The 24,347-nt window shown below is 42.9% G+C and overlaps 4 protein-coding genes across 13 annotated transcripts in view; 2 read left to right on the plus strand and 2 right to left on the minus strand.

The window, feature by feature from the left end:
* Positions 1-1,393, plus strand: part of eif2ak1 (eukaryotic translation initiation factor 2-alpha kinase 1) — a 14,654-nt gene extending 13,261 nt beyond the window's left edge. For 4 of the 5 annotated variants that reach the window (XM_064322935.1, XM_064322936.1, XM_064322938.1 and 1 more), the window contains exons 14-15: positions 525-758; positions 1,123-1,393. In XM_064322935.1, coding sequence (XP_064179005.1) covers positions 525-758; positions 1,123-1,242 — 354 coding nt within the window. In that variant the 3' untranslated portion in view covers positions 1,243-1,393. Of the gene's footprint in view, positions 1-65; positions 426-524; positions 759-1,122 lie in introns of those variants that run through there. The other variant, XM_064322939.1, reaches the window with a different exon arrangement.
* Positions 1-4,021, minus strand: part of LOC135248378 (ankyrin repeat domain-containing protein 61-like) — a 9,341-nt gene extending 5,320 nt beyond the window's left edge. Inside the window, exon 1 of the mRNA XM_064322944.1 lies at positions 3,976-4,021. The gene's annotated coding sequence lies outside the window, so the exon portion shown is untranslated. The remainder of the gene's footprint in view (positions 1-3,975) is intronic.
* On the plus strand, positions 3,388-19,723 carry usp42 (ubiquitin specific peptidase 42). Of its 6 annotated transcripts, none has more exons than XM_064322924.1 (20): positions 3,388-3,522; positions 5,058-5,304; positions 5,603-5,812; positions 5,900-6,010; positions 6,140-6,239; positions 6,456-6,523; positions 7,295-7,365; positions 7,576-7,658; positions 8,470-8,581; positions 10,798-10,938; positions 11,079-11,179; positions 11,380-11,533; positions 12,060-12,833; positions 13,083-13,216; positions 13,328-14,308; positions 16,587-16,804; positions 17,130-17,258; positions 18,675-18,775; positions 19,314-19,357; positions 19,587-19,723. In XM_064322924.1, the coding sequence occupies exons 2-19, from the start codon at positions 5,067-5,069 to the stop codon at positions 19,329-19,331; spliced, it is 3,744 nt and encodes a 1,247-aa protein (XP_064178994.1). In that variant the 5' UTR covers positions 3,388-3,522; positions 5,058-5,066; the 3' UTR covers positions 19,332-19,357; positions 19,587-19,723. The 6 variants fall into 6 exon arrangements, with proteins under 6 accessions (XP_064178994.1, XP_064178992.1, XP_064178996.1 ...); XM_064322922.1 differs by having other exon boundaries at positions 13,083-13,198; positions 13,307-14,308; XM_064322926.1 differs by having other exon boundaries at positions 12,060-12,824.
* A 1,196-nt stretch (positions 19,724-20,919) lies between these two features.
* The window catches only part of cyth3a (cytohesin 3a), a 33,449-nt gene continuing 30,021 nt past the window's right edge, over positions 20,920-24,347 (minus strand). Inside the window, exon 13 of the mRNA XM_064322940.1 lies at positions 20,920-22,437. Coding sequence (XP_064179010.1) covers positions 22,365-22,437 — 73 coding nt within the window. The 3' untranslated portion in view covers positions 20,920-22,364. The remainder of the gene's footprint in view (positions 22,438-24,347) is intronic.

The raw sequence follows: 24,347 nt of genomic DNA on the forward strand, positions 1-24,347 counted from the left end.
TGTGTCCAACAGCCCTAAGGGTTTTCCTTTTCTGTTTTTCCTCTACTTCTTGTTTTTTTTACTAGTCAGTCCTATCATATATTTCTCAGGGACTGATTTTTCAGAACTTTTAATCTGGATCAAAACAATCAGATGAACAAGACACAATCATGCCATCCACTGGTCAACGTCACCGTGCGGCTAAGGGAAAGTACCACAAGAGGGAAGGCTTTGATAACCTCACACCACTTCAACAGAACGCAGACATCATTTACATTCAAATGTGGTTCCCTGAAATCCTTTTCAGCCAGGAAAACAGCTTTTCATCCAAACAAATCAAAATAAACATTTGAGTGAAACAAAAACAAGAATACTCTAGTCTCTAATACTCCAATCTTAATGTGATTTACTTATATGAACCAACCCTTGGAAGAAAACATATCAAAGTCAAAAAAACATAATCATGATATGCTGGATTCAGTCACGTTGCAGAGTAAGGTGGAAGTCCCATAGGCTGAAGCACTGTTCCTTATTGTGTTTTGCAGTCAGACATGTACAGTGTTGGCATGGTTGCACTGGAGCTCTTCCAGCCATTTGGAACTGAGATGGAGCGCGTGCAGAGATTAGGGGAACTGCGGCAGGGGAAGGTTCCAGAAGCCTTGTCCGAGCGCTGGCCGGAGCTGGCCAAATATATCTGCCTGCTGACCAGCCCAGATCCCTCACTCCGGCCCAGCGCAGCCCAACTACTGCAAAGTGAACTCTTCAGCGGCACGGACAGGGTATGCACAGAACTGAACCTGTTCATTTGCTATTGCTACCGTTTTAAAAAATATATGCCTTATTCAATTTGATTTAATCGTAAGACCAGGGGCTGAATTTTTATTTAAGGTGCAGTCTAACTTTCCAAAGGATGTCCTTTTCAGCTTCTGGTGTTGAAATGACTGCCATTTTTTTTCAAAATGAAGATATTGTCAGTCTTATTACTGGAAAAACTTAATGCATGTTTCTCAAGAGTCCAGGAGAAACTATTTGAATAGTTTTTGTTTATTTAACAAACTATGAAGTCCCTCAATTTCAAAAATGGTTCAATTCATAATGGGGACACGATTTGATGTTTTGTATGGTCTTTCTCTCCCCTTAAAGGTTATCTGCAGATTACAGAGGAAAGTTCAGGAGCAGGAAGAGGAGATTGTTCAGCTGAGAAGACAAATCAGCGAACTGCAAAGCTCACAAAATGCAATGCAACAGACGGACCTGACTTGACTACACAATGGAAGAAGCTGCTTATATCAGGCTTAAATTTATGTGTACCATATGTGAATAAATTATTGCAGATTACAGTTTTATGAGAATCACATTCTACATTTGACTGTGCCATTTTACATTACTAAAAAAGTAAACCTTGTGACTGTGATATCTTTTTGGGGTTGGTTTGATTTTTGTGCGATGAGTTCAGAAGATGGCTTAACAGTATGTGTAAGCCATCTTGCATTTCTCGAATAAATCATTCACTAGACTGCGTAAGGAAACTCTTTCAGATTTTAGGTGTAGAAATCCCTACAAGTTTTCTTTCTGGGGAAAAAGTCAAGTGCTTTTCTGTTGCATTGTTAACAGTGAAGCTAGGTCTTTTTCCATGAAAGTACTTTGCAAAAAGGAATCTGTTAAAATCTCTTCAAAATACCAGAAATAAAAAATACAAATGTATGCCATCAACCATATGTATGTTACAACCATACCCATAACAATATGACCTAAATAATTATCTTATTTTCATTTTCTAAACTTGCTCACAAACTAAAGTTTTTGTTTTGGGTTTTTTTTAATTTAATATATTTAAAGAAGAGCCTTAGCTGGGTCTTCCTCATCCATAGACTTCCATTCATTTTGAAACAAAGCCATATAAAATATTTTGATGAACAAATTAAATGTAAACAAATCAAAAAGATCCTGTGGAGAGCTATCCTATCTATCATTGTTCAGTCAGAAGACATTTCTTAATGTAATGAAATTAGCTTGCAAGCTAACCATTACACATTGTTCTGCCTTTGTTAGGTATTGTATGTGATAGGTGAAAGTTCAGAAATTGACAAAAGGTGAAAAGAGATAACGTAATTCAGAGTTGAATAAAAGGCCCATTTTGCGAGAAAAACAGTTAGTAGGCCTATCGTGCGTGTATAGATTCAGGCCTCAAAATTGCATAATAGTATTGCACTATTAAGAATGTTCTCCTTTATAGCTTATTCAAGAACTACATATGCTACATATTCAATTATGCCATCTACGTTTTTTGCGAGCGATATATATATATATATATATATATATATATATACTTTTTTGGCTAGCTGCTTGGTTGCACGAAATTTAAATGAATTGTGTTTGCCAAAAGACATGTCAGAAACCAGACCGGGAACAACTTTGGGTTCTAAATCGGAGAAATCAGGCCACCGTGTGTGCCCGGATCTGATGCAACTCCTTGGAGTGTCAATATCGTTATAATTTTAGCTAATTAATTGATCAATCGGTTCTTTACATCTTAAAAGCCAACGAAATATAAACGGGGTCAAATACCGTGAAGACAGCAATGCCGCTTGCCTTCCACTGCCATTAACTACTACGAACCGAAAACGTGCTACTCGCAGCGTTTCACAAAGGCCGACCTTTTTTTTCTTCGTCACATACTGATGATGTCACGATCACGTTGCAAGACCACTTTTAGTTTACTACATTACTATACAGTTGGACCAGATAGTGCTTCATCTGTCACAACACAGTCTACGAAAAATGCTCAGTTTAAAAAAGCCATTTATTTCAATGTCTTTAAATAACCCAAAATAATTAAATGGATATGCGCCCTATTCTGTATCCACATGGGTACGGAAGAATGTTGATTCTTTTTAAGTTATTTAAATACATAGGTTACAGTGCACACAACACTGTTAAATAAAATCATTTGCAACTAGGGCTGTCACCCAAAAGGGAACACCATTCTTTTCTAAAACTGGATTCTATATTACATATAAAATCCACCACAATATATTAAGACAGCATAGTTGCATTTTTTGTTCCTTTTGCAATATTTCCTGTAAATGGCAACAAGTTATCGTCTAAGTTCAGGGTGTTAGACCTAACAGCAAAGTTAACTTTGTTAGCTTTTTTCATTTATGGCGAGATCAAACTCAATATCCTGTATCATCTCGTACATGGCTTGGGCGTTCAATATAGTCTATTGCCAAGTAGATCCCTGCATCATGTCTATAAGATGATGATGATAATAATAATAATAATAATATAACATTTTCGCAAGACTTTTCAAAACATCAACTGCTACAACTACTAACTTAACTGCTGCAGTTCATCATATCCAGACCAGTAGCTCCCTCTCATGTACATGTATCATACAACACTACTGAATACTGAACTGCTCAAACTTAAATACCCGGATGTACCGTGAGGAATGTACGTCATTGTTCACCGCCGGACGCCCGCTGGATAAGGGGATGGACAGAAACAGCCACAATAACTGATAGATTTGCAAAATTACAGGTAAGGGCCTTGTTAAAAATAATGCCTATCACATGATTACTTTATATTCTAAAGAAAAAAATAAATATAGCGTTAACGACTGTTGCTACCTATGTATTTTTTTCTCATACACGTAGAAGCTTTGTGTAGTTAGCTAGCTGGTTAGCTTGCTAGTCCACCGGTTCCTCATCGCAGTGAATGTGGTGTCGGGGGCGAATGTGCGCGACCACCGGTGAATTTAAAATCTTCACCCCCTCTGTCTGAAACATAACCAAAGGCGATAACCAGATCACGAAAATGTTCTGATCTTATATATCGTAATTTCTCTTGCCAAGTGTACGGATATAAAGAACTACATTTACTAATTTCTTTAGCTGGAAAGCTTGCTAATTGGATGTTTCCTACTTGTGCTTGCCGTCTCCACCGGCTTTTGACTACTACTCATCGATAGTAGCTAACTGGCTAACAGCCTACCTGGGTCGCAATCTGGTCTTCTCGTGCGATGTAGCTAGTTTCGCTGTTTCTTCAACTTAATGTTCAATATACAGCGAGTAGCGCGTCATTCTATCGGGTTTATTGTAACGTTGTGTTGTTACCATGGCGTTTACAGTTGACTTGGCAATACGCTTTAAGTCCAGTCTTCCACCTGTGTTACAAGGAAATAATGATTTCTTGCGAACAGTTGAAATTAGCTTTCTGAATACTTCCTTTCCTGGTTAAATTGTTGATTTCTAGACAGAGGCCTAGCATTATTTTCCTACAGAGCTTAGGTAGCTAGCTAGCTAGCTAGCCAACAGTTGTGGAAGAGTGGGCGGTTTTGGTAGGTAACGTTGTGTGTCCATGGTGGCTCGCCAGCTAAACCTCTCGGGAAGAGGTGAAGTGAGCTTGTTAGTGCAGTTTACTACGCACATGATTATTGGTTTGCTTGTATATCGAATTAGCAAGGTAATGTATTCATGATATTTAGTGTAATACTGAAGCGTCGTCATTGTCCAAGTGTTGTGTTCGTCACTTCACAGATCGCTTTCACTTCTACATTAAATGTTTTTGATTATTGTAGTCCTCGTCGCTCACTACTCTCAACTCTCTGATTGGGCCAGATTTGTCACATGATGGGTGTACACCAATTGGCAATTAGCCGAAAGTTGGCATGGTTTGTGTGGCGAAAACCAACACGCCAGTAATCCTATGTCACGTGGTAGCAAGATCAATGATTAGCTTTAAAACATTATGGATATTCAGTAATAACCGAATTATGTTACTTTGTTACAATTTACATGGTTAAGAGTCAGAAATATAATAGATCATTGGCCAACACGAAATTAGCCAGGCCGTTTTTGAAAACACCTAAAACAGTTTTTACTTCATATACTGCAACTCCCTAAGTTTCTTTGGAAGCTTAACAAATAATAGAGCTTAAGCTGGTCTTGATTTTTTGGACAGTTTAGTAACTTATTATAATGCAATATATGGTTTACGATATGATTGTGTATAAATATATTATTTATACTACTGCCGACTTGCATCTTAAGTCTCCGTATTGTTTTGTTAACCAGCAATGAACGATGACCATAGTTGACAAACCATCAGAGAAGTCTGACCCTGAGTCAGATCGGCCCAAGCGCTCTGGTTCATTGACCCCATTCACCTGTGGAGATATGGATGGCAGCTCTACCAGCTGGGGTGTTGGATCCTCACCCTCTGACACCCCAAAAACCAAAACCCCCTACGTGGGCCCCACCCCTGGTGCTGCTGTGTACAGCAACAGTTCAGCTGCCACAGGAGAGAGGCCCAAGGAGCAAAGTAAGTAGCCCTCTTTAACAACAGACTGAAGGGTTGTCTGCATGAGGAGTCCACACTTCATGAAGTGTTAAAAAGCTGCACATAATGATTAAGTTATTCTGTTGGCTGTTGTTTAGCATCTAGGTTAAACCTCAAAGCAGTATTTTGACAGTGTTGGTGTTTTTGCAGTATAAACTGGACTTTTTGAGGTTATGAAATTGTGAGAGAAGTGAATGTCCAGCATTTGTAAGTTTATGTACAGTGAAAATTACTGTTGTTGTGTTCCTTGGAGTGACCTAAACGTCTTTGTGTTATCCAGTGGTGATGATCAGTGGAGATGGCATCGTTATCCCCCAGAAAGTCCTTTTTCCGGCAGAGCGACTCAACCTGAAATGGAACCAAGTTCACCGCGTAGGAGCAGGACTCCAGAACCTCGGCAACACTTGCTTCCTCAACTCAGCTCTCCAGTGTCTCACGTACACGCCTCCCCTTGCCAATTACTTGCTGTCCCGGGAGCATTCAAAAACATGTACGTTTCTTGTATGTATGCTGTCAAGTTGATAGTTTTACTGCATTTTACTTTCAAGACTTATTTTGTATTTCTTCATACACACAGGTCATGAGCCCGGCTTCTGTATGATGTGCACCATGCAGAATCACATCACCCAGGTCTTTGCCAACTCTGGGAATGTCATCAAACCCATTGGTGTTCTTAATGAGCTAAAACGTGAGTGGTAGTTGTCTGAATCTTCTTACCAGGGTTGTTAAGGAGATTTCTCTTTCTGTCAATTTATTTATCAAGGCCTTTAAGCCATGCATATTTTTTTACTGGAGTTTACGTGGGATTTGTTTGCAGGGATTGCAACACATTTTCGCTTTGGGAGCCAGGAGGATGCCCATGAGTTCCTCCGATACACAGTGGAAGCTATGCAAAAATCTTGCCTGTCTGGTAACAAGTAAGTTTACAAAGTGGGTTTTGCCCCTCAAGGTCATTGCGTCCATTTGTCTGAATTATCTATATTGTGCAATTCCATTCTTTCTGAAATTATTGTCTTTTTTTGGATACATGCACCATAATATTCTGTCTTTAGTTGCGTTCTTCAAAAATACTGTTTATAAAATGGTGTGTCACATGTTCATAGAGTTTGAAATGCTTCTGTCTTTTTTCATAGATTGGACAGGCATACACAGGCAACAACATTAATACATCAAGTCTTTGGAGGCTACCTAAGGTCTAGAGGTAGGTTGTATTTGAGGACCCCTTGAATCTGGAAGGATGATGTAAACATTCAACTAAAATCATTTGTATTTTTTTTATTTATTGGATAAATCATATGGGGACAAACATTGGCCACATTGCCATTTTTTTATTTGGCACTCAACATAGGGCTGAAACGTCCAGTTCCCATCCTAATTTGGAATGTCCTACTATCCAGATTCGTGTGCGGACCCCACTGCCGATTCGGGAGGGTGTAGACATCCACAGTTTGTGATGTCCCCAGCTGCTTGTTTTCACATCACAGACAACAGCCAAGCTTGTATAGAGTGGAGTCAGAGGAAGGGCTTTCGTATGCGGCTTTGATATGTTGTCCACAAGCGCCTGATCGAACAGCAGCCATTGCTAGAGAGCAGTGAAACGCAGACCCCTATCTAACTGAGCCCTCTCTTACTCTCGCGAGTTGCATGTTGTCCTATAGAGCTACTGGCCACAGTCAACACTGGCGCGGTCTGGATTTGATCTGAGAACGGGGAGCTTATCCGTAGACCCCTGCATTAACCGAATGAGCCACCCAGCAGCATACTACCAACATTTCTGAAAAGGTCGTAGATGTGAAATGGGTTGAGATTGCTAAGAAAATGTGTATGTCAAAGTTACTCAGATGTTATTTTCACTTTTAATACAGCAACCATGGCAAGTGTTTTTGATATTGCTATTTTTAAATAAACACCTTGCTTCTACACAATTGGCATCAATGTGACAAATGCATTTTTACATTTGTTTTGTTTATAGTAAAATGTCTGAACTGCAAAGCTGTCTCTGACACATATGACCCATACTTGGATGTTGCCTTGGAAATTAAGGTAATACATATTTCCCTCAAATTTTCTTGATTATGGAATGGCGTGGAAAGAGGTACTTCATTGTTTTGTGTAGATAGAATACCTTCAACTGTTGTTTTTTTGCTTGCATTATACAAAATTGGCAGATGTTGAAATGGGAGGTTTATCAAGTGCAGTTTTTAAGTGCATTCAAATAAAATGAAAATCACTGTTTGTTTTGCACACTTCCAGACTGCACCGAACATCACCAAAGCTCTTGAACAGTTTGTTAAACCTGAACAACTAGATGGAGAGAATGCCTACAAATGTACTAAGTAAGGACCATTCTTTTTTTTGGGTGGTGGGGGGGGGGTATTTTTTGGCGTAGGATAATAATTGATGTTGAAGTGGCCAAATAGGTGCTGAAGTTAAATGGAAGAAGTAGTGGCCTGATCCTCATGAGTGGTGTAGCTCAAGCTCCATAAATCTATCTTAAAACAACTTTGTGGTCTTTGGCTGATTATGCACAAGTGTAAATAAGCACTCTGGTTGTGCTAACTGAAGCTGAATTAAATTTTGGTTTGTACATGTTCAGTGTCATAAACTTTTCTGTTATCATCCCGGGGGCAGGGCTGCAGATAGGGGGATTACTGTCCTGGCCCCAGGCCCGAGGGGGTCCAGGATTTGAGGTGTAACTATTTTAAATTTCTTACAAAATACTGTATATTGGGGGGGGGCCCTCCCAATATATTTTGTCCCAGGCCTGAGCCATGCTTGAGGGCAACTGGTATTCATATGATACGTCACATTACATTTTTATTTGGCAGATACTGTTTCATAAATCGATTTACAAAACTTTTTTATCACAAGAACTGAAAAATTATTGGAATACATGCATGTACAAGCTGCACAAGAATTTGCTATGATAATTTTTACTTGTGCATTGGCCAAATAAGCATTTCACCTTTTATTTGTGGAAGGTTCACAATTTTCTGGAAAAAAAAAACAAACAAAAAAAACAATAGCTACTGTTTGGTTTCAAGCTCAAATTTTGTGTTCCCCGAGATTAGTTTTTTAAAATTAGCTGCTTGTTCTATTTCTGGTTTCACTTTGACTAATATTGTTTCTATGTTAATTTCTGTGTAGGTGCAAGAAAATGGTTCCAGCCTCAAAGAGATTTACGATTCACCGAAGCTCCAATGTGTTGACACTTTCTCTGAGTCGTTTTGCAAACTACAATGGAGCCAAAATTGCAAAGGTAGGGCTCTGCTTTGAATATCTTTGGTCAGTCATAATGTGTCCTGATCTATAGATTTAAAATTCTAGGTGCGTTTTAACTGAAACAACTGTTCAAAAAGAAATTGCTGTTCTTGCACTCAGGCTTTCTTCCACACAGTTCACTTCACAATTTGAGTATGACCCAGTGCACATAAATACAAAAGCCTTCTGTGTTACATGTACAGTGTCCGTGTGATTCTTTCTCCATGTACAAGCCGCTATGCATGTGCTTATTTTAAATTGCCCCACAGCCCGTAATAGTACTTCATGACAATTTTTCATATCTGAGTTGAGTTGGTACAGAATGTTCCTCCCTTAACCCATCCTGTTCCTATGTTTTAAGAGGCACATTGAAGTTCAGACAAACTGTAAAACATGGTTATTTTAATTGTTATTAAATGAATCCTACTTAGGTCAGAACAAGCAACAATTTTTTGACACAAAAGTTTTGCCAGTTTTAAACAATGGTCAACTCTTTGTGGTCAACTCTTTCTTTTGTTGTAATAAAATGGTGCATCTAGTGTGCTCTGAAATCCTAAATGTGGTTATGCACAGCTTGGTAGTAGAATAACTGTGGTATTATTTTCTAAGGACAACTGGTGGCAGTTGGTGCCCCTCCCTCAGTGGTGCGTTGAGAAAGCAGCTGTCTGTTTGCAACAGGCGCAGCGGCTTTGCTCAGTTGAAGAATTCACCACTGAGCCCAGCCAGTTTGATAAAATTGGATGGCTCCTTTTCCGATTTACCACTTCTATAAAATATAGGGAATCGGCTAATTGCTGATATGTATCAGCAAAACTGACCTAATTAAAAATAATTTGCTTGGAGCAATGTGAGCACCCTGTTTTTAAGCTTGTTGTTAGCTGTACATATACTTTAGAGATTTCACTTTGATATGGGCAACTATCTAGCTTTTTATTGAAAAACTAGATGTTCTAGTCTAACTAGTGGTAATTAATTAGTGGTATGTCAACTGTTGTTGCACAATGTAGTCGGCTGGATGACTCACTATTAAAATATTAATCGGTATAGCAAAAGTCTGGCTAGCTTGATTTGTTGCTCAAAACCTGATCTGCATAGAATGTGTTGTTGAGAATTTGACTGCCCATAACCTTTAGCTGTATCAAGGGCTTGTGTGTTATTAGTCAGCTTCATGCTAAGTTTTGTTTGTGTTTAACACGCAGCACTGGTCATTTTCAAACTATCACTGTAGATTTAGGAATGTGTCTCATTTCTTTATTTTTATGGAAAAAAAATTTTATTTAAATGTACAAGTTCACACTGTACAGATGAATGTAGCCTCCATTAGAATGCAGTCTCCTGTTCCACATCACATCCTGTTCCAGCTCTAAGGAGGAATGTCCCTACTGTGGTGCCTCCTGCCATTGCTGGGGTCTAGCTGCAGTCTTATGGCTTGCTTGGACACTTTGGAGAGCTGGCGTTCGTTGGTGGCGCTGCCTCTCTGGGCTCTGTGTTTGAATGTGCCTGAATGTCTGCAAGTTGCTTTTCCTCTCATCCTTTCTGTGATGAGTGCTGATTGTGCCTGCAATCTCATTTTGCACTGACTGTTTTGTATGATGTTGATCGCAACATTGTAAATGGCCATGGTCACCCAGTCCAGTTGAAAATCGATGGATAACATGCTAAACCAGTGTAACTTGGCTAAAACATGATCCCAAATTTAAGTTTAAACGTACACACTTTCCTCCTGGAGAGTATTTAGTTCTTAAAACTTGAAAAGCGATACATTTTTTAAAGTGATAATTGTATTAATTACCACTTTAAAACTTGTTTAGTTTTCCTTTTCATAATCTGCTCAATGTTCTTGGGAGGCACATGATGGGCTGCATGTTCTCATTCTTGCTTACTTAAAATGGGGACACTGTAATAATAATAATGGAAATCATTATTTAAATGATCATGTTTATGGTATATTGGTGAATGAAAACTTCTTTTAAGGTTAGGCTGTTTTCTGGGCAGCATCTACCAGTTTACCGATTTAAGCTGACCATACCTGCTCTTTGCATTGAAGCCATAGCAGTGTCAGTGAGAGCTTTGAATTACATGCTGTCATCCATTATTTTATTGTACTACCTTGTAGGCTATAAAAGGTGAATGGAGGTCAGATTGTGTGAGAGAAGGTGGGTGGGTAAGTGTGACATTTTTACGCTGAACAGTAGCGGGTGTTCCGTCCCACAGGATGTGAGGTATCCCGAGTACCTGGACATGCGCCCGTTTATGTCCCAGCCTCACGGCGAGCCTCTGGTCTACCTCCTGTACGCTGTGCTGGTTCACTCTGGGTTCAGCTGCCATGCGGGACACTACTACTGCTTCGTCAAGGTAAACTGAGGCCGTCATTCTCAGTGTTCAGACCGTTGCATTAGATATCCCTGTGTAATGACAGGTGCTGGCTGAATTTGTAGCCCGTCTTTATGTGTTGGGAGTTAGCCCATTGATGCTCACTCTTTCTCCCTCTCCAGGCCAGCAATGGGCAGTGGTACGAGATGAACGATGCGTCTGTGTCGGTCAGTGATGTCAGATCAGTCCTCAACCAGCAAGCTTATGTTCTATTTTACATCAGGTGAGGCGCTCCGTTTTTCCGTATCTAACTTTTCAAGTCGATCCTTTCAGGGTGTTGTGAATGTCTTCCAACTCTCAGTTCTGTGAAGTAGCCTTATAGAGGGCTTGTATAGGGAATGAACAGAATAGGAGAGTAGAAACAGTACATACAAGTTCATTTATGTAGCTTTGAGCTGTGACATGTACGCTGTTGGCTGACAGGTCACCAGATGTGAAAAATGGGTGGGACTACAACCATTCCAGCCGCACGCCTGGCCAGTCCTCCCCACGGCCTATCCTGAGCCCGCGGCCGGCCGCTCCCCGACACACCTCCATCGGCTTCATTGGGCCTCAGCTTCCGGCTCACATGAACAAGGTACCTCATTACCTTCAAACGCAGACTAAAGACTCATCTCTTCAGGCTGCACCTCTCCCCACCCCTCCCTAGCCTATAGTTTAGCTCAATGTACCTAGTTAGGGTAATATGATTATGTTAGTTTGGCAGGATTGTTTTTGTCTGATTAGGCAAACGTGATTCCAGTGCTAGTTTGTACTTAGTAGGATTGTTGTTTGCTGAACAGGTTACTCTACAGGGTTGGAGTCCTGAACTGTGGTCACTTCTGGCACTACGATCTTTACTTCACTCTAGTGTGTTTTTCTGCACCTCTGCACTTTGAACTAATGCACTTGTTGTACGTCGCTCTGGATAAGCGCGTCTGCTAAATGCCTGTAATGTAATGTAATGTAATGCGTCACACGCTACCCTCACATGTCCTCAGGGCTGGTCGGCAAGCCGACCGCTTCCTGGTGAGAGTTAGGGAAACTGTAGTGGCAGGAGTTGCTTATGGTTTACCTTGCCTGTTTGCTGCCATGTAAGCCCTGTCTGTGTGTGTGTTGTGCAGAAACCCCCCCACATCAATGGGAACGGCTCCTTAAAGGAGCTGTCCTGTGGCTCCAAGCCCAGCAGCAGCAGCAGCAGCGTCGGCCGCACCGGCCCCGGTCTCTCCTCCTGCTCCAGCGCTCCACAGCTCATCAGCCGTCCCACTGGCATCCCCGAGCCTGCTAAGAGACCGAAGCTCTCCTTCCCCATTGGTCAGGGGAAGACTGTTCGACTCTCGCAGGCCCCGCCCACCCTTCAAAGCAACCCCAGCTGCTCTCAGTCCATTTCCTCTGTCTCGCACGCCCAGCCTTCCTCATCCTCCTCCTTCGCCTCCTCATCATCATCTTCGTCCTCCTCATCCTCTTCGTCCTCCTCATCCTCTTCTGCCTCCTCAAAGTCTACCTCAGAAAACCGGGCAGCGGCACTGTCTCGCCCTGATGCCCCCCCCGTCCCCCGGCCTCCCCGTGTCAATGGCACGGCCCTCAACCACTGCGCCACCTTCCTGGTGCCCTACGGCCAGGAGTCCTCGGAGGAGTCCGACCAGGAGGGCGGCGCCCTGGAGAACGGCCTGGCCAAGCCCCGCCTCCCCACTGCTGTGAACGGCAAGAACGGGGGCAGCGCCTCCCCCTACGGTCCAGCCGCCCGGCCCCAGCTGGCCCCCAGAACCAACGGCTCTGCGGCCCCAGAGGCGCGCACGCAGGAGGGTGGGACCGGACCCCCCTACAGCATCCCCAAACCCAGCCAGAATGGGGTGCACGAGTCCAACGGCATCAAACACACTGAGCCGGTAGCTCCTGTAATTCTGCTAATGCCTTACTCTCAGCCTGTACAATGTTATTTGCAAGTTTCAGTTGACACACACTTACTGAAGTGGAAACATCAGTCTGTTTTATGCCAGTCTTATTTATGGATGTTGGACATTAAGATAAGGGTGGGAGCAGACTGCCTGGGTAAATGGACTGTGAGTCACTGCCACAAGTGTTTTTCTGTTTAGAGATGAGCTTTTTTGTTCTTGTTGTTAACAAGCTTGTTTGTGATTCTGTAGGCCGCCCCCAAGGTTTTTGGCACGGGAAACGTTCAAATGACGTTTCACACAACGTTTCAGACTGCGGGGAGCAGCACAGCCAGCTCTGCCACAGAAACCCTCCCCAGAACAAACCCGTCTGCGGTCAGGCCCAGGTAAGCAAACTCCATCGAACACAACTCAAAGAAAGGATTTAATTGAATGAACTAAATGCTTGTTATTCGATGAGCTTAGCTAACCGCTAGCGCGTTTATCCCCTTTATCAGCAAAGAGACGCCTCCGGCTCCTGCACACCCCTCCCCGGCGGATCGGCCGCTGGACCAGAGCTCTGGCCACAAAGACGCCGTGCAGCATTCCGCCGTCCCCAGCAGGCCGCCGTGCAGCCAGGACACTCGGGCTCAGACCCCCCCGCGCGCTCCTCCCCCCGCCCCCGCCGGCTCTGTGCCGGAGGTCAGCGGGGCCCGTGGAGACGCGGGCGCCACGTCCAGCGGCTCTGCGTCAGCTGACGGCCTCAGCCCCCCCGCCGCGGCCCTCAGAGCCCCCGTCTTTTTCGGCCCCGAGCTGCCCCCTGGCGGAGCCCATCCTCACCCCGCCGTCTCCCGGGCGATGAACCCAGCGGACAGCGGGAAGGGCGACAGGCGGGAGGGGCAGGCGGAGCTTCGGGAGCACGACCCGCACCGCGGGGGTGGCGGGAGGGAAGGGAAGGCCAACGTGGAGAGGCAGAGGCCCCCCTCCAGAGACGGGGACGGCCCGCCCTCCTCCCCAGCCAAGGACAGGGGCAAGAGCCCGGACCGGCACCGGCACCGCAGGGAGCGGGACAGGAGCTGGGACCGGCACGCTCACAGACACCAAAGAGAGCACCGCGCGCACCGCGACAGGTCGCGCAGCTGGGACAGGCACCACCGGGACCGGGACGGCGAGCGCCGCTGGGACAGGCACGCCCACCGCCACCGGGACGGCCGGCACAGGGACCGGAGACGCCCGTCCGCCGAGCACCACGGCAGGGAGAGGGAGGAGCAGCGTGGCCGCTGGAAGTGGCCTGAGGAGGCCAGGGGGAGGGGACATCACAGACACTCCCCCTCGGGCACGCCCCCCTCCGACCAGGACCGCCCCCCGGGACACGCCCACAGGGGCGACTCCGACAGGAAGCAGCATCACTGGGACAGACAATCAGAGGAGAGACGAGCGAAGAAACACAAAAAGTCCAAGAAGAAGAAGAAAACGAAGGACAAGGACCGGGAGCACTGGTAAGCTCAGCTGAACTTTTCTCTGCCATTATTTGCTGGACCGCAACAGCGGGGCCAGCCCTACAAACACGAATGTCTGTGACTGACTGACTGACTGAGTGATGAAGTTACACCATTGGTTGGCCGGAGAGGTCCAGCCATATACTAGGTTTTGACCTGGTCTTGTTATTATTATAAATGTAATTACTAGTTTCCAGCTGTTCTCCTTTGGCAGATGGCAGATAAATTGCAATTAAAAGCACCATTTTCCCTTTTAGCATTGCTGAAAGTCTTTCCAGTGGCCTTCTCTGTGTGTAGCATATTGTATTCCCTTGCATATCCTCTTAGGGAATTGAACGTCCTTTTTTTTATTGCTGTGATTGCAGCGATTACAGGCTCTCATTCTCAGATAATTTACAGTAATTTGCTAACAGTTTAACTCACTGGTATTCTGTCCTCTTTCTTTATGAGGGATGTCACCGTGCTTTACTTGGGCATACTTGAGCCTGGCCTACCTCACTTCCCTGTTCTCTTGGCTATGAGAGATAACGGTGTCCCTAGAGCTTCAGACACCATTATTTGGCGGGGCATTACTCACAGAGTCCGAATTCATTGGGTGTTCATAGAACCAACTGCTGAGTTCCCCTCAAAGTGGACATTTTATGTTTCTCTCTTAATGTGTGTTTGAACACAGTATTTAACCTACCATATTTTAGGACATATGTGCAGGCTGAGTTGCATACAAATAGCAGTTATGTTTTCCAAGTATTAGTTATTCAAACATTGTATTCATTTTTATGTATTCATGTTGTTACACGATGACCCACTAGTTTATCGTTGTGGACATGCTCTAATAATTTTAGTGGTTCATTAACATGTAAGGTAGAAGATATCGCGTTAACGCAGGGTTCTCCGTTTTTTACGCAGAAAAAGACAGCCAAAACCCAGGAAACAAACATACTGCGCTTTATAATGTCTTTTTTTATCACAGCGGGCGATGACTCCGACTTTAACCACATCGACATGATTCCCACTTTCTTTGAGCCAATCGACTTCAGTGTCTGACATTTGTTTATAGATTGTAATATTTACACAGCCGTTGGTAGCAATGATGCAAAGAGAAAGCACTTAGTTTTAATAAAGTCGTAAACCAGATGTCGCTTTTTTAAGATAATGCATTTGATTTGTTTTCTGTGTGTGTCATCTTTGTATTTGTAGGCAGTTAAAACAACATCAAATATCAAAAAAGTTACTGCGCACGTTTAAAAAAGAAGGCTAGGTACATTTTCATGCCCGCTGTGGCAATGTTACTGTAATTTGTCACTAGAGATGTACGAAGTAAAAAATCAAGTTTGTTTATAGCAAATGTTGGTCTTTTAAAGCTGTATCACTTTCTGCTTGTGCAAGGGCATGCTACGTTATAAGATGCCTGATGGTGTGGGTTTTTAAGTTTGTTGGGCATGTTATTTCCTGGACTTCTCAGCTGGCCGATTTTAATTGTGTTATTGTTTTTAATTAGGGCTAAAACGTCGTGCCTGTGACGAGCGGATGCGCGCGCTTTGTAGGGAGGGATGTGACATTGTTGGTTTGGGTTTGTGGAGCCTCTGCTCTCCTTGTTGTGTACTTAGTTTTGCTGTAATATTGATTTTTTTTTTTTAACGTAATTGTGTTTGTTGTACCACCATAAGGCCGCAGAGTTGGAATAGTCAGGACAACGACCGTTTTACCGTTAGGAATACAGTAGTGTCGTAGAATTAGCTCTAATGGGTGCTGGAGCGGGGTATAGCGCGTGTGGAAAATGTAGGCCTATTCCGAAAAACCTACCTAGTCGGCCTACCCACTTTTTCATTGGCCTGCCCCAATTTTTTTGATCACAACGGCAAAACATTTGCTTATTTAATCCTGCTTCTATTATAAATGTCATAATAGAATTCTGAACGACATTCTTTTATTGTGCCATTATTGCAAGTTGACACATTGACAAAAATTGTTTTTTTTTTATCAGAACGCAGGTGAATTAGTGTAAAACACAGATTTTGAAATGACCTGCGTTATAAATTTACAGCATTCCATGGGCTACTGGTGACCACTGGGTAGGATTTGTCATAACTTACTGAGTGAGTCCTCAGTGTGACTTTATCCCGGATCCCTTTTAAGTGTAGTGCCAGTTTGTTTTCTCTTCATGACAATTCACTCAGCACTTTCACTCCCTGGCTTATCGTATGTGACCACAAGCTGCCAAATCCACAAATTTGTGCTGATAGAATGCTCAGTTGTGCTGTTGCCCTACACTTTGTAGGACCCCAGATCCTGAGAACATGGAGAGGAACCTGGACAGCAGCTCGTGGAAACACAAGAAGAAGAGGAAGAGAGGACACAAAGAGGTGGACTGTGAAAAATCCCACAGAGAGAGCGACAGCGACCGGACGAGCCACAAGCGTCGCTGCCACAGGGAGGAGCCACGTCGCCCTGAGAACGGCCTTTCCCACGATGCACCTCATCTCCACATCCACACAGGTAATAAATCACACATCACCACTCAACTGTGGAGATTACAAAGCATCCTGAGGGCTTTTTTTATATCATTACTTCTCTCTGAATTAATTTGAATAGTAGCATTTAATTGTCTTCCCTGCAATCACTATAAATTTTTTTAGATAGAGGTGCAGTAATGATTCAGACCTTGATAAAAAATTTCTTAAGGTTGCAAAAGTGCCCAATGGTGCAGTACTCCATCTCCGGCAGCAGATGGCGACATGTTTCCAGTTCTCGTTCTCTGTGCCTCCAGTACTGTGACACGTTCAGAATGAATCAGACCGCGTTTGCCCTATTTTGTGTGTAGGTAACGGGCTATCCCAGCCCAACGGGATTGCTCTCCCAGGTTGTGTGAATGGCCTGGAGGGTGAGATAAGCCCGGGAGACACTAACTGCGGGGAATCAGTGGTTTTTCACCAGGCTGGACATTACAGGGGTAAGAGCCACCCCTCAAACAGGGCCTGCTTTGTCCAAGACACAACTGGGATCTGTTGTTCTCCGAAGGCTCTGGCAAGCCGAGAATGCTTGCAACTTGTTCATAATCCAAAGCACTTAGCTAGTAGAGGTGCGAAACTTCAGAGTTCTGCCAGTTTGGCGATGAAAAATGTCAAATTTTGTCAGTCCCAGCAACACAGCAGAAGATTCACTACCTGGCCAAAAGTATGTGGATGCCTGACATCCAACATCTCATCCAAAATTATGGGCATTAAAATAGTTGATCTACCCTTTGCTGCTATAACAACCTCCACTCTTCTGGGAAGGCTTTATAGTAGACATTGGAGCATTGCTGCTGGGATTTGCTTCCATTCAGCCAGAAGTGCATTAGTGAGGTCAGGCCAATTGATCCTAAAGGTGTTGGAAGGGGTTGAAGTCAGGGCTCTGTGAAGTCCAATCAAGCTCTTCCGCAAAACCCTTTCTATATGGACCTTGCTGTGTGCCTGGGGGCATTGTCATGCTGAAACTAGAAATTGCCTTCCCTAAACTGTTGGAGAAGCACAGAATCGTCAAGAATGTGATTGTATGCTGTAGCATTAAGATTTTCCTTCACTGGAACTAAGGGGTCTAGCCCAAACCATGACAAACAGCCCCAAACCAATGTGTGTCTGCATACTTTTGGTCATATAGTGTATGATAGCTTATGTTTTAAATCTTTAGATACGTTTTCCAGCCTGTGCATTAACTTTGTAATTATTGACACTGACGATGCTGTCAATTTTAGAATTCGAGCCAGTTTTGTGCAAGAGCATCGCTCCCGAACACACAAGCTCTATCACAACTATGACCAGTTTTTGAAATATCTGGTGACACAGCGAGCGCTGCCTGTGAGCCGAGCTCTGGGGCCGGGCAGCCTGCCCGCTGTTTGTGCAGAGTCAGACAGCGTAATGGCGCCCGCTCTGGACACCGCCGTATTGCTCGAGGTGCAAATTGCGGGAAAGCCATTGTGCCTCCAGGCTCCTCTGAGGTTGACTCATGAACTGGAAAAGATATTAGCTCAGCCAACCAGCGAGATGTCTGCATGTTTTAGTCATTCTGCTGCACTGTGTGATTAATAACCGTGCCTCTCATAGTTCTGGCTCCAGCATTGCAAATCCAACAGCACCAGTGTTTTTCCCATTGTGGGCTGTTAATGGATCGACATACTGACATCCAGAATGCTCAGGGGCAGGGTTGATGAATCTGAAAGATTCAGTGATTCGGCACATATTTATAGCACCAAAGATGAGCTCATGTCATTATAGCGAGTTGTTTTATTTCTTCGTTGCTCGTGGTTACGATTGTGTCCTGAATTCGGAGTTCATAAATCTCTATTCCGGTTGTTACTGAATTTCTGTGAATTGTACTGTTTCTCCAGATCAAGCCACTTCCGCGAACACTTCCAAGACACCTGTTTCTCTGGGAGCGTGTGGAGTCTCTGAGAGCAGCGTGTTCAGCAGGGACGTGCTCGTTGATGAAGTGAGTGGAGTGGGAGGATGAGAAGAAGGACTGACACGCTGGTTTTCATACAGAGCCTGTATATGAGCTGAAAGCAGACGCAGACGCCTTCCTTTCCTCCTCCTTCATCTTCTTTCTTTGCAGACGCTTTGATCCTGCCTTTAGTACGGCTCCTAATGCAACAGTTACAGTGATATTTCAGTAGCGCTGCATCTCTTGATGTGTGTGGAGTGTGGAATACAAAACCAAAAGTCATTCTAAACAATAATAAGTTTTAAAATTTTCATTGGTATATAAAAAAAAAAACTGGGAAATAGAAATCTTGTATGAAGTCATACTATGACATACTATAATTGTTTATATATGAGTGTATATATGCATATATGAACACATAATAAATGAAACTTTAGTTGTATTTATGATAGTCATGTTGTTGAGTGGCGTGTGATGCATGGAATACATTTCACTCAAATCTAACCTAAATGGACATCATCTTGCTCAATCGACTTGTGTTTATGAAAGGCAATCTAATATTGCAATTTTCTCCTGTCCTTCCTAGAATGAAAACAGACAGTAGAGGAAGTGGTGTTCGCCTGAATCCAGGTGAGCGATGTGACCGTCAGTCCCAGGGATTTAAATTCCCAAATCAATTCTTACCTCATTCAGTGTTGTCAGTTATCATTCATATTCACTGGATGTTCATCTTAAGGTTTATCACATTGTTTGTGGATGTCCTGTCTTTGCAGTAATTTTATTAAAAATATGTAATTGGTTTCACTGGGTATCTGTGCTTCTGTAATTATGTGGCCTTGTTTTTCTATTCTCTCTTTAGACCTGGATGGGTGTAGAAGCCTTTCCTTAAGAAAAGAGGATTTCAACAGCAAACGAATGAGACCCTGGATATTGCAAGTGGTGCTTTATTCATCTGGAATACCTTCTCTTTTTCCACAGAAGTTTTAATTTTTTTTATATGCTCAATTTTTTTTTAAAATGTCACTCTTCGGTGGTGAAAACTAACATGTTGGAAATCTAAAATATAGCATTTAAATATTTAATTAAACATAGTAATAAAAGAAGAAGCCTGGAGCTTAACATCTCAACTGCTGCTCAGTCATAGACTCAGGACTTTCTCACTCGTTTAAATGACTATTTTACTTCTGAGGATTAATCCCAGGGGAATGAATGAAATGTAAGCTTTTTCATAAGAGGACTGTAAACTGTAATACCTTGTCATTCAGCTGCAAGTTGTGATGTCGGCATATCTGCAGAATATTGACTGAAAATAGCAGATTGAATTGGCTGTAGTGTTGTGCACCCAATGCCACAGTTGTAAGCCTGGACAGACTTGAGACCTTTTATGACATTCTTGTTTTCTCTAAAGCCTAATGTTCCAGTAGCCATTCGCTGGAAAGGATCCATTGACGTTGATTTCTCAGTCAACAAGGATTTCCATTAAGAAAAATCTGATCATTTATCATGTTTGCTCATGAAACAAAATGATTTGCTTTAAAAAAAAAAATCACGTTGAGTTTCTCGCTTCCTAAGAAAAATACTGTGAATTTAATTTGAACTGTACTATCAGTTATTTTATACATAAACAGTCCTGTATCAGGAATACCAATAGAGAGATGTGTTTTTTCTGTTTTAATAAATTTCCTCCACATAGTTCAGACTGTGTACTATGGACAATACTCGCGAAAATGGGTATGGTTGGTTTTTTCTATTTCAAAAAGAAAAATGGTTAATGAAATTCTACCCTAGGTTGTACTGTAGCATGTAACATTTATAAATTGTAAAAACATAAAGAAAAAGCCTTAAAAATACATGTCATCGTTTCTAATTGTAATTTTCTTTTCTCTGGATTTCCCATATTACCTGGGACAGATGCTGATGAATAAACATGTACATTTTGATGGGGGAGGATATTTGCCTATGTAAAACATGGGGTATTTTCCCAGCATGGTGCACTGGTTGGTAAATGATACATATGTGTCTGCGGTACACTTGAACGATATCTGATGCTGATCATCTGCATTACTTTGTGTGATAGTTTTTTGGTGCAAATTATAATCTTATTCCACTGTGTGTTTCCTGGTTTTATAATTCTCAGTAAACTCTCCCATCCCAACAAAGTGGAACAAGGGTGTTAGGAAGAGGCCAAACAGTTTTACACCAAACCAGTCACTGGCTTTTAATTTATCAAGTTTTTTTTTTTAAACACGTACAGGAAGGTCTAAACATGTAATTCTTCATGTAGTACTTAAGAGATGCAACATGTCATATGCATGTGCGTATGTACACGGCCTGTGGTTATGATATTGTAAGGTTCACCTTCCCACAGGGCATTTGGGTCTGGGCTTCCATTTTACATTTTTATGTAAAACACTACTGGCTTCAGCTTCATCTTTCTTCATTCTGTCACCGTGTAGCTACAACCCCCAAACACCACTCCAGGCCTTACTTACCCCGGAGTTGTGTTTTGTTAATGCCATAATGCTTGTTTTAACATTGATGCAAGCTACAACCATTAAGTTTACTAGCAATAATACTAACAAAAATAATGAGGAAAACAAACACAAACTTTACATTATTTACACATAACTTAAAAAATCTACAATTTTAAATGATTTAAGAACAAAAATAAATATTAAAGCAACTAATTACGGGAGTGGATCTTCAGTACACAAATTGTAAGCCAGCAGTTTTACTTGCACATTATGACAGTTTACAAAAATAACGGCACAGACAGTGTATTGCTTTGTATATCGATACCTATCTGTGCCACTGTTTATATAGGACTTCTAAAAGGAATGTATAAACTTGACCATCTGGTTGCCATTTGCTCACTGACAGAAAAGGGATATAAATAGTTTTTTTTGTGTTCAATGCAATATAAGTAATCAGCCCTGCTGACACACTATTGTCATTATTCTCAGTTATTTAGGTAGCACCCCAAAATGAAGATGTTAATTTAGTTTGCCACAGATAAGGCAAATTAAAGAGGTATCCATGGGATTAGAAGAGGGAGCATCCTTTGACATCTGGGCTCAGCATCAGAGAAAGTGGAGACCCTTTGTAGTTCTCTGTTGAGATCTCACGCAGGCAGAGCCGTGCCACGGCTGGAGCTGCTGGGCCCTCTTGCCTGCAGAGTCTGTCCTTTGCAATGTGTGTGTAAGGGCACTTTCTTCATGGTGATCAATGTTCATATTCAGTGCCTCCAAAAATGCCCACGATTCTTCCACGAGTCATACTGACGTTTTATGAGAAAACTGATTGTCTTCCCCACATTTAGTCCTTTGCCTTTGTGTACATACATCCATGCATAATAAAAAACGGCAGTTGTGCTACTGAAGTCACTGAAACAAACCAGGGATAGGCACACGGGGTGAAACGGTGCTGAAGAATAACTAAGGGGAAAGTGGTTGGGGCGACAGGGTTGCTCTCACACTGTTGTCTCAGAGTCTCTAGCTTAGCTTTTCTGTCTGGTCCTGTATCCCGGTCTGTAGACCCTGCTCCAGTGCCATGACCCAGGTGTCCTCAGTGTTTAAGATCCCCTTGAGAACACAGCCTGTCCTGGGGACACTGAAGCAGGGCCTGGAACTGTTGGCTCTCACTTCTTATTGGCAATCCGTCGTTTCCTGGTTGCCAACATGTCGTAGAAAGGATCTCTGCTGATGCTTGCTCTGGAAGGGAAGAGGTGAAGAAAAATGAAATTACTTAGGAAGAAGATCTTTGATATGGAAATGCAAGTGCATTCCTGCCTAACCTTGTCTTACTGGATGTATGTGTGTGTGTTCATTCTATGACCCAGTTTGGTTTCCATGGTTTCTTCCATGGATTCTTTTTTCCATCTCTCTTTGTTGAGTTTCCAAGGAATTTCTAAGCCTTTAGCGCAAAATCCATTTCCCGGTACCTTTCAAGGGTTAATGAACAGTCCTACTTCAAAACACATTTATGTAAAGTGCCTTCACGCTGACACAGATTATATTTACTTCCATGTCCATGTGCAAAGAGGAGAGCCTCAAACCCTCTACCGCCTTTTGGATTTGGTATTTCAGAGATCATTTTTATTGGTTTTCCCAAATGTACAGTATGCAGCAGATCTGCAGTGTAGGGGCATAAAACCATTCATTGATTACGCATTTAATCCACCCTACAGATTGGTAAAAAGACAAAGCCTTACAACAATGTTTTCTTAATATTAGTCCCTGGGGGTTTAATATGGCAGTTTCCTCAGTGAAGAAAGTAATGAAAAATGAAAAAAGTTGTCTACAAGACTTTTCAGGTGCAGTAGGGGGTTCAACAAGAAGTGAATATGACCCATTGTAGTGTTTGCATCCAAAGCTCATGACAACCTTTTTGCTTTTAGTTTATCGTTTTAAGGATTCATCGTACCATTTCTTTTTCATTAATTTCTTTCAAGGGTCTTGATCCATTTTTCTCAAGCAACAGTAGTAAATTGCTGCCACAGCCCTGAAAGCCAGTGTTAATTTCAAACAGGAAGGGAAAGCGATGGTGTGTAGATATTCTCTCTAGTTATAATTAGTTCAGATATGTTCTACTGTTGAGGCTTTCAGTATTTAATGGAGTTGGCCTGAGGTCATATTTGAGTTCCCAAACCCTGCATTATCAGATGGTCTGGTTTTGTGTAACATCTTCTCCTTTCTCACCACATCAGGGAATGTTGGAATGTGGAGAAAACTTTAACTAGTTTAAACCTAGATTTGTATTTATATTTTAGGTGATTTCAAGATTTTCCTGATCGTTGTCCTGCAGGATTAAGTCTCTCTTTAACTCATTTAACAGTCTCACAACAGGCAGCGGTAGTTAAATTGATTTCAGCTTAGTGTCAGTAATTGGTCAGATCAAGTGCTGCAGTTTTCAGGTTGAAGGAAAACCTCCCGTAACTATGGCTGTCCAGGAGTGGGATTGCTTGGCCCTTGTTTAATCCAGGAGGATGTCAGTACTGCCACACACAGGGCTTGTGTCCACATCTTTACTGAATCAACTTTTTCTTTCCCAGTGATGGCCTATTCTCAAAGGAATAATCATGTTTTTAAAATTTGAGCTTCTGGGGGAGTGAGGATACGCTGCCAGGCATATGGACAAACACAAACAGTCTGGCGGGCTTTGTTCTGTTCCCAGAGAGCACGGTCTTCACCTCGGCTGCAGTTTGCTCCTTCATTCTCCCTCATCTCTTTACTCTTCTCCTCTCTCACTCCTCTCCCCCTTTGTGTGTTAAATCTAAAAGCCCCAGACCAGTTGTTTAAATGTACATGTATAAAAAAACGCAGAATATCCTCCTCTGGGTAGCCTGTGTTGTCGCGCCTGTCAGAGCGGTGTGAGCGATGACTAATTCCCAGTTTCCCGGCAGAAAGGCAGGAAAGAGCCAGCGTTGGGGGCTCGTTCACACGGCTGGAGCTGCTGAGGCTGCTGTTCCTACGCAAACAGTCTGAAGTGACCGCAGCGGCCGCCGCCACGAAGAGGGGTCGGGGGACTGCGTGGGCCGGCGGAAAGCCGCAGACACTGTCTGTAGCCCCTCCCCACAGCAGCCAAACCACACACAGCGGGCAGTCCTCCGAGCCCTCTCAAA

Source organism: Anguilla rostrata, chromosome 2 (genome assembly GCF_018555375.3).
Source record: "Anguilla rostrata isolate EN2019 chromosome 2, ASM1855537v3, whole genome shotgun sequence".
Taxonomy (NCBI): domain Eukaryota; kingdom Metazoa; phylum Chordata; class Actinopteri; order Anguilliformes; family Anguillidae; genus Anguilla; species Anguilla rostrata.

Bases quoted from the DNA above. Each gene is read 5' to 3' on its own strand.
- usp42 (XM_064322922.1), top strand. From the start codon at position 5,067: ATGACCATAGTTGACAAACCATCAGAGAAGTCTGACCCTGAGTCAGAT. The intron at 7,366-7,575 runs GTAATACATATT...GCACACTTCCAG, and splicing joins ATGTTGCCTTGGAAATTAAG to ACTGCACCGAACATCACCAA. The intron at 13,199-13,306 runs GTCTGCGGTCAG...GCTAACCGCTAG, and splicing joins ACCCTCCCCAGAACAAACCC to CGCGTTTATCCCCTTTATCA.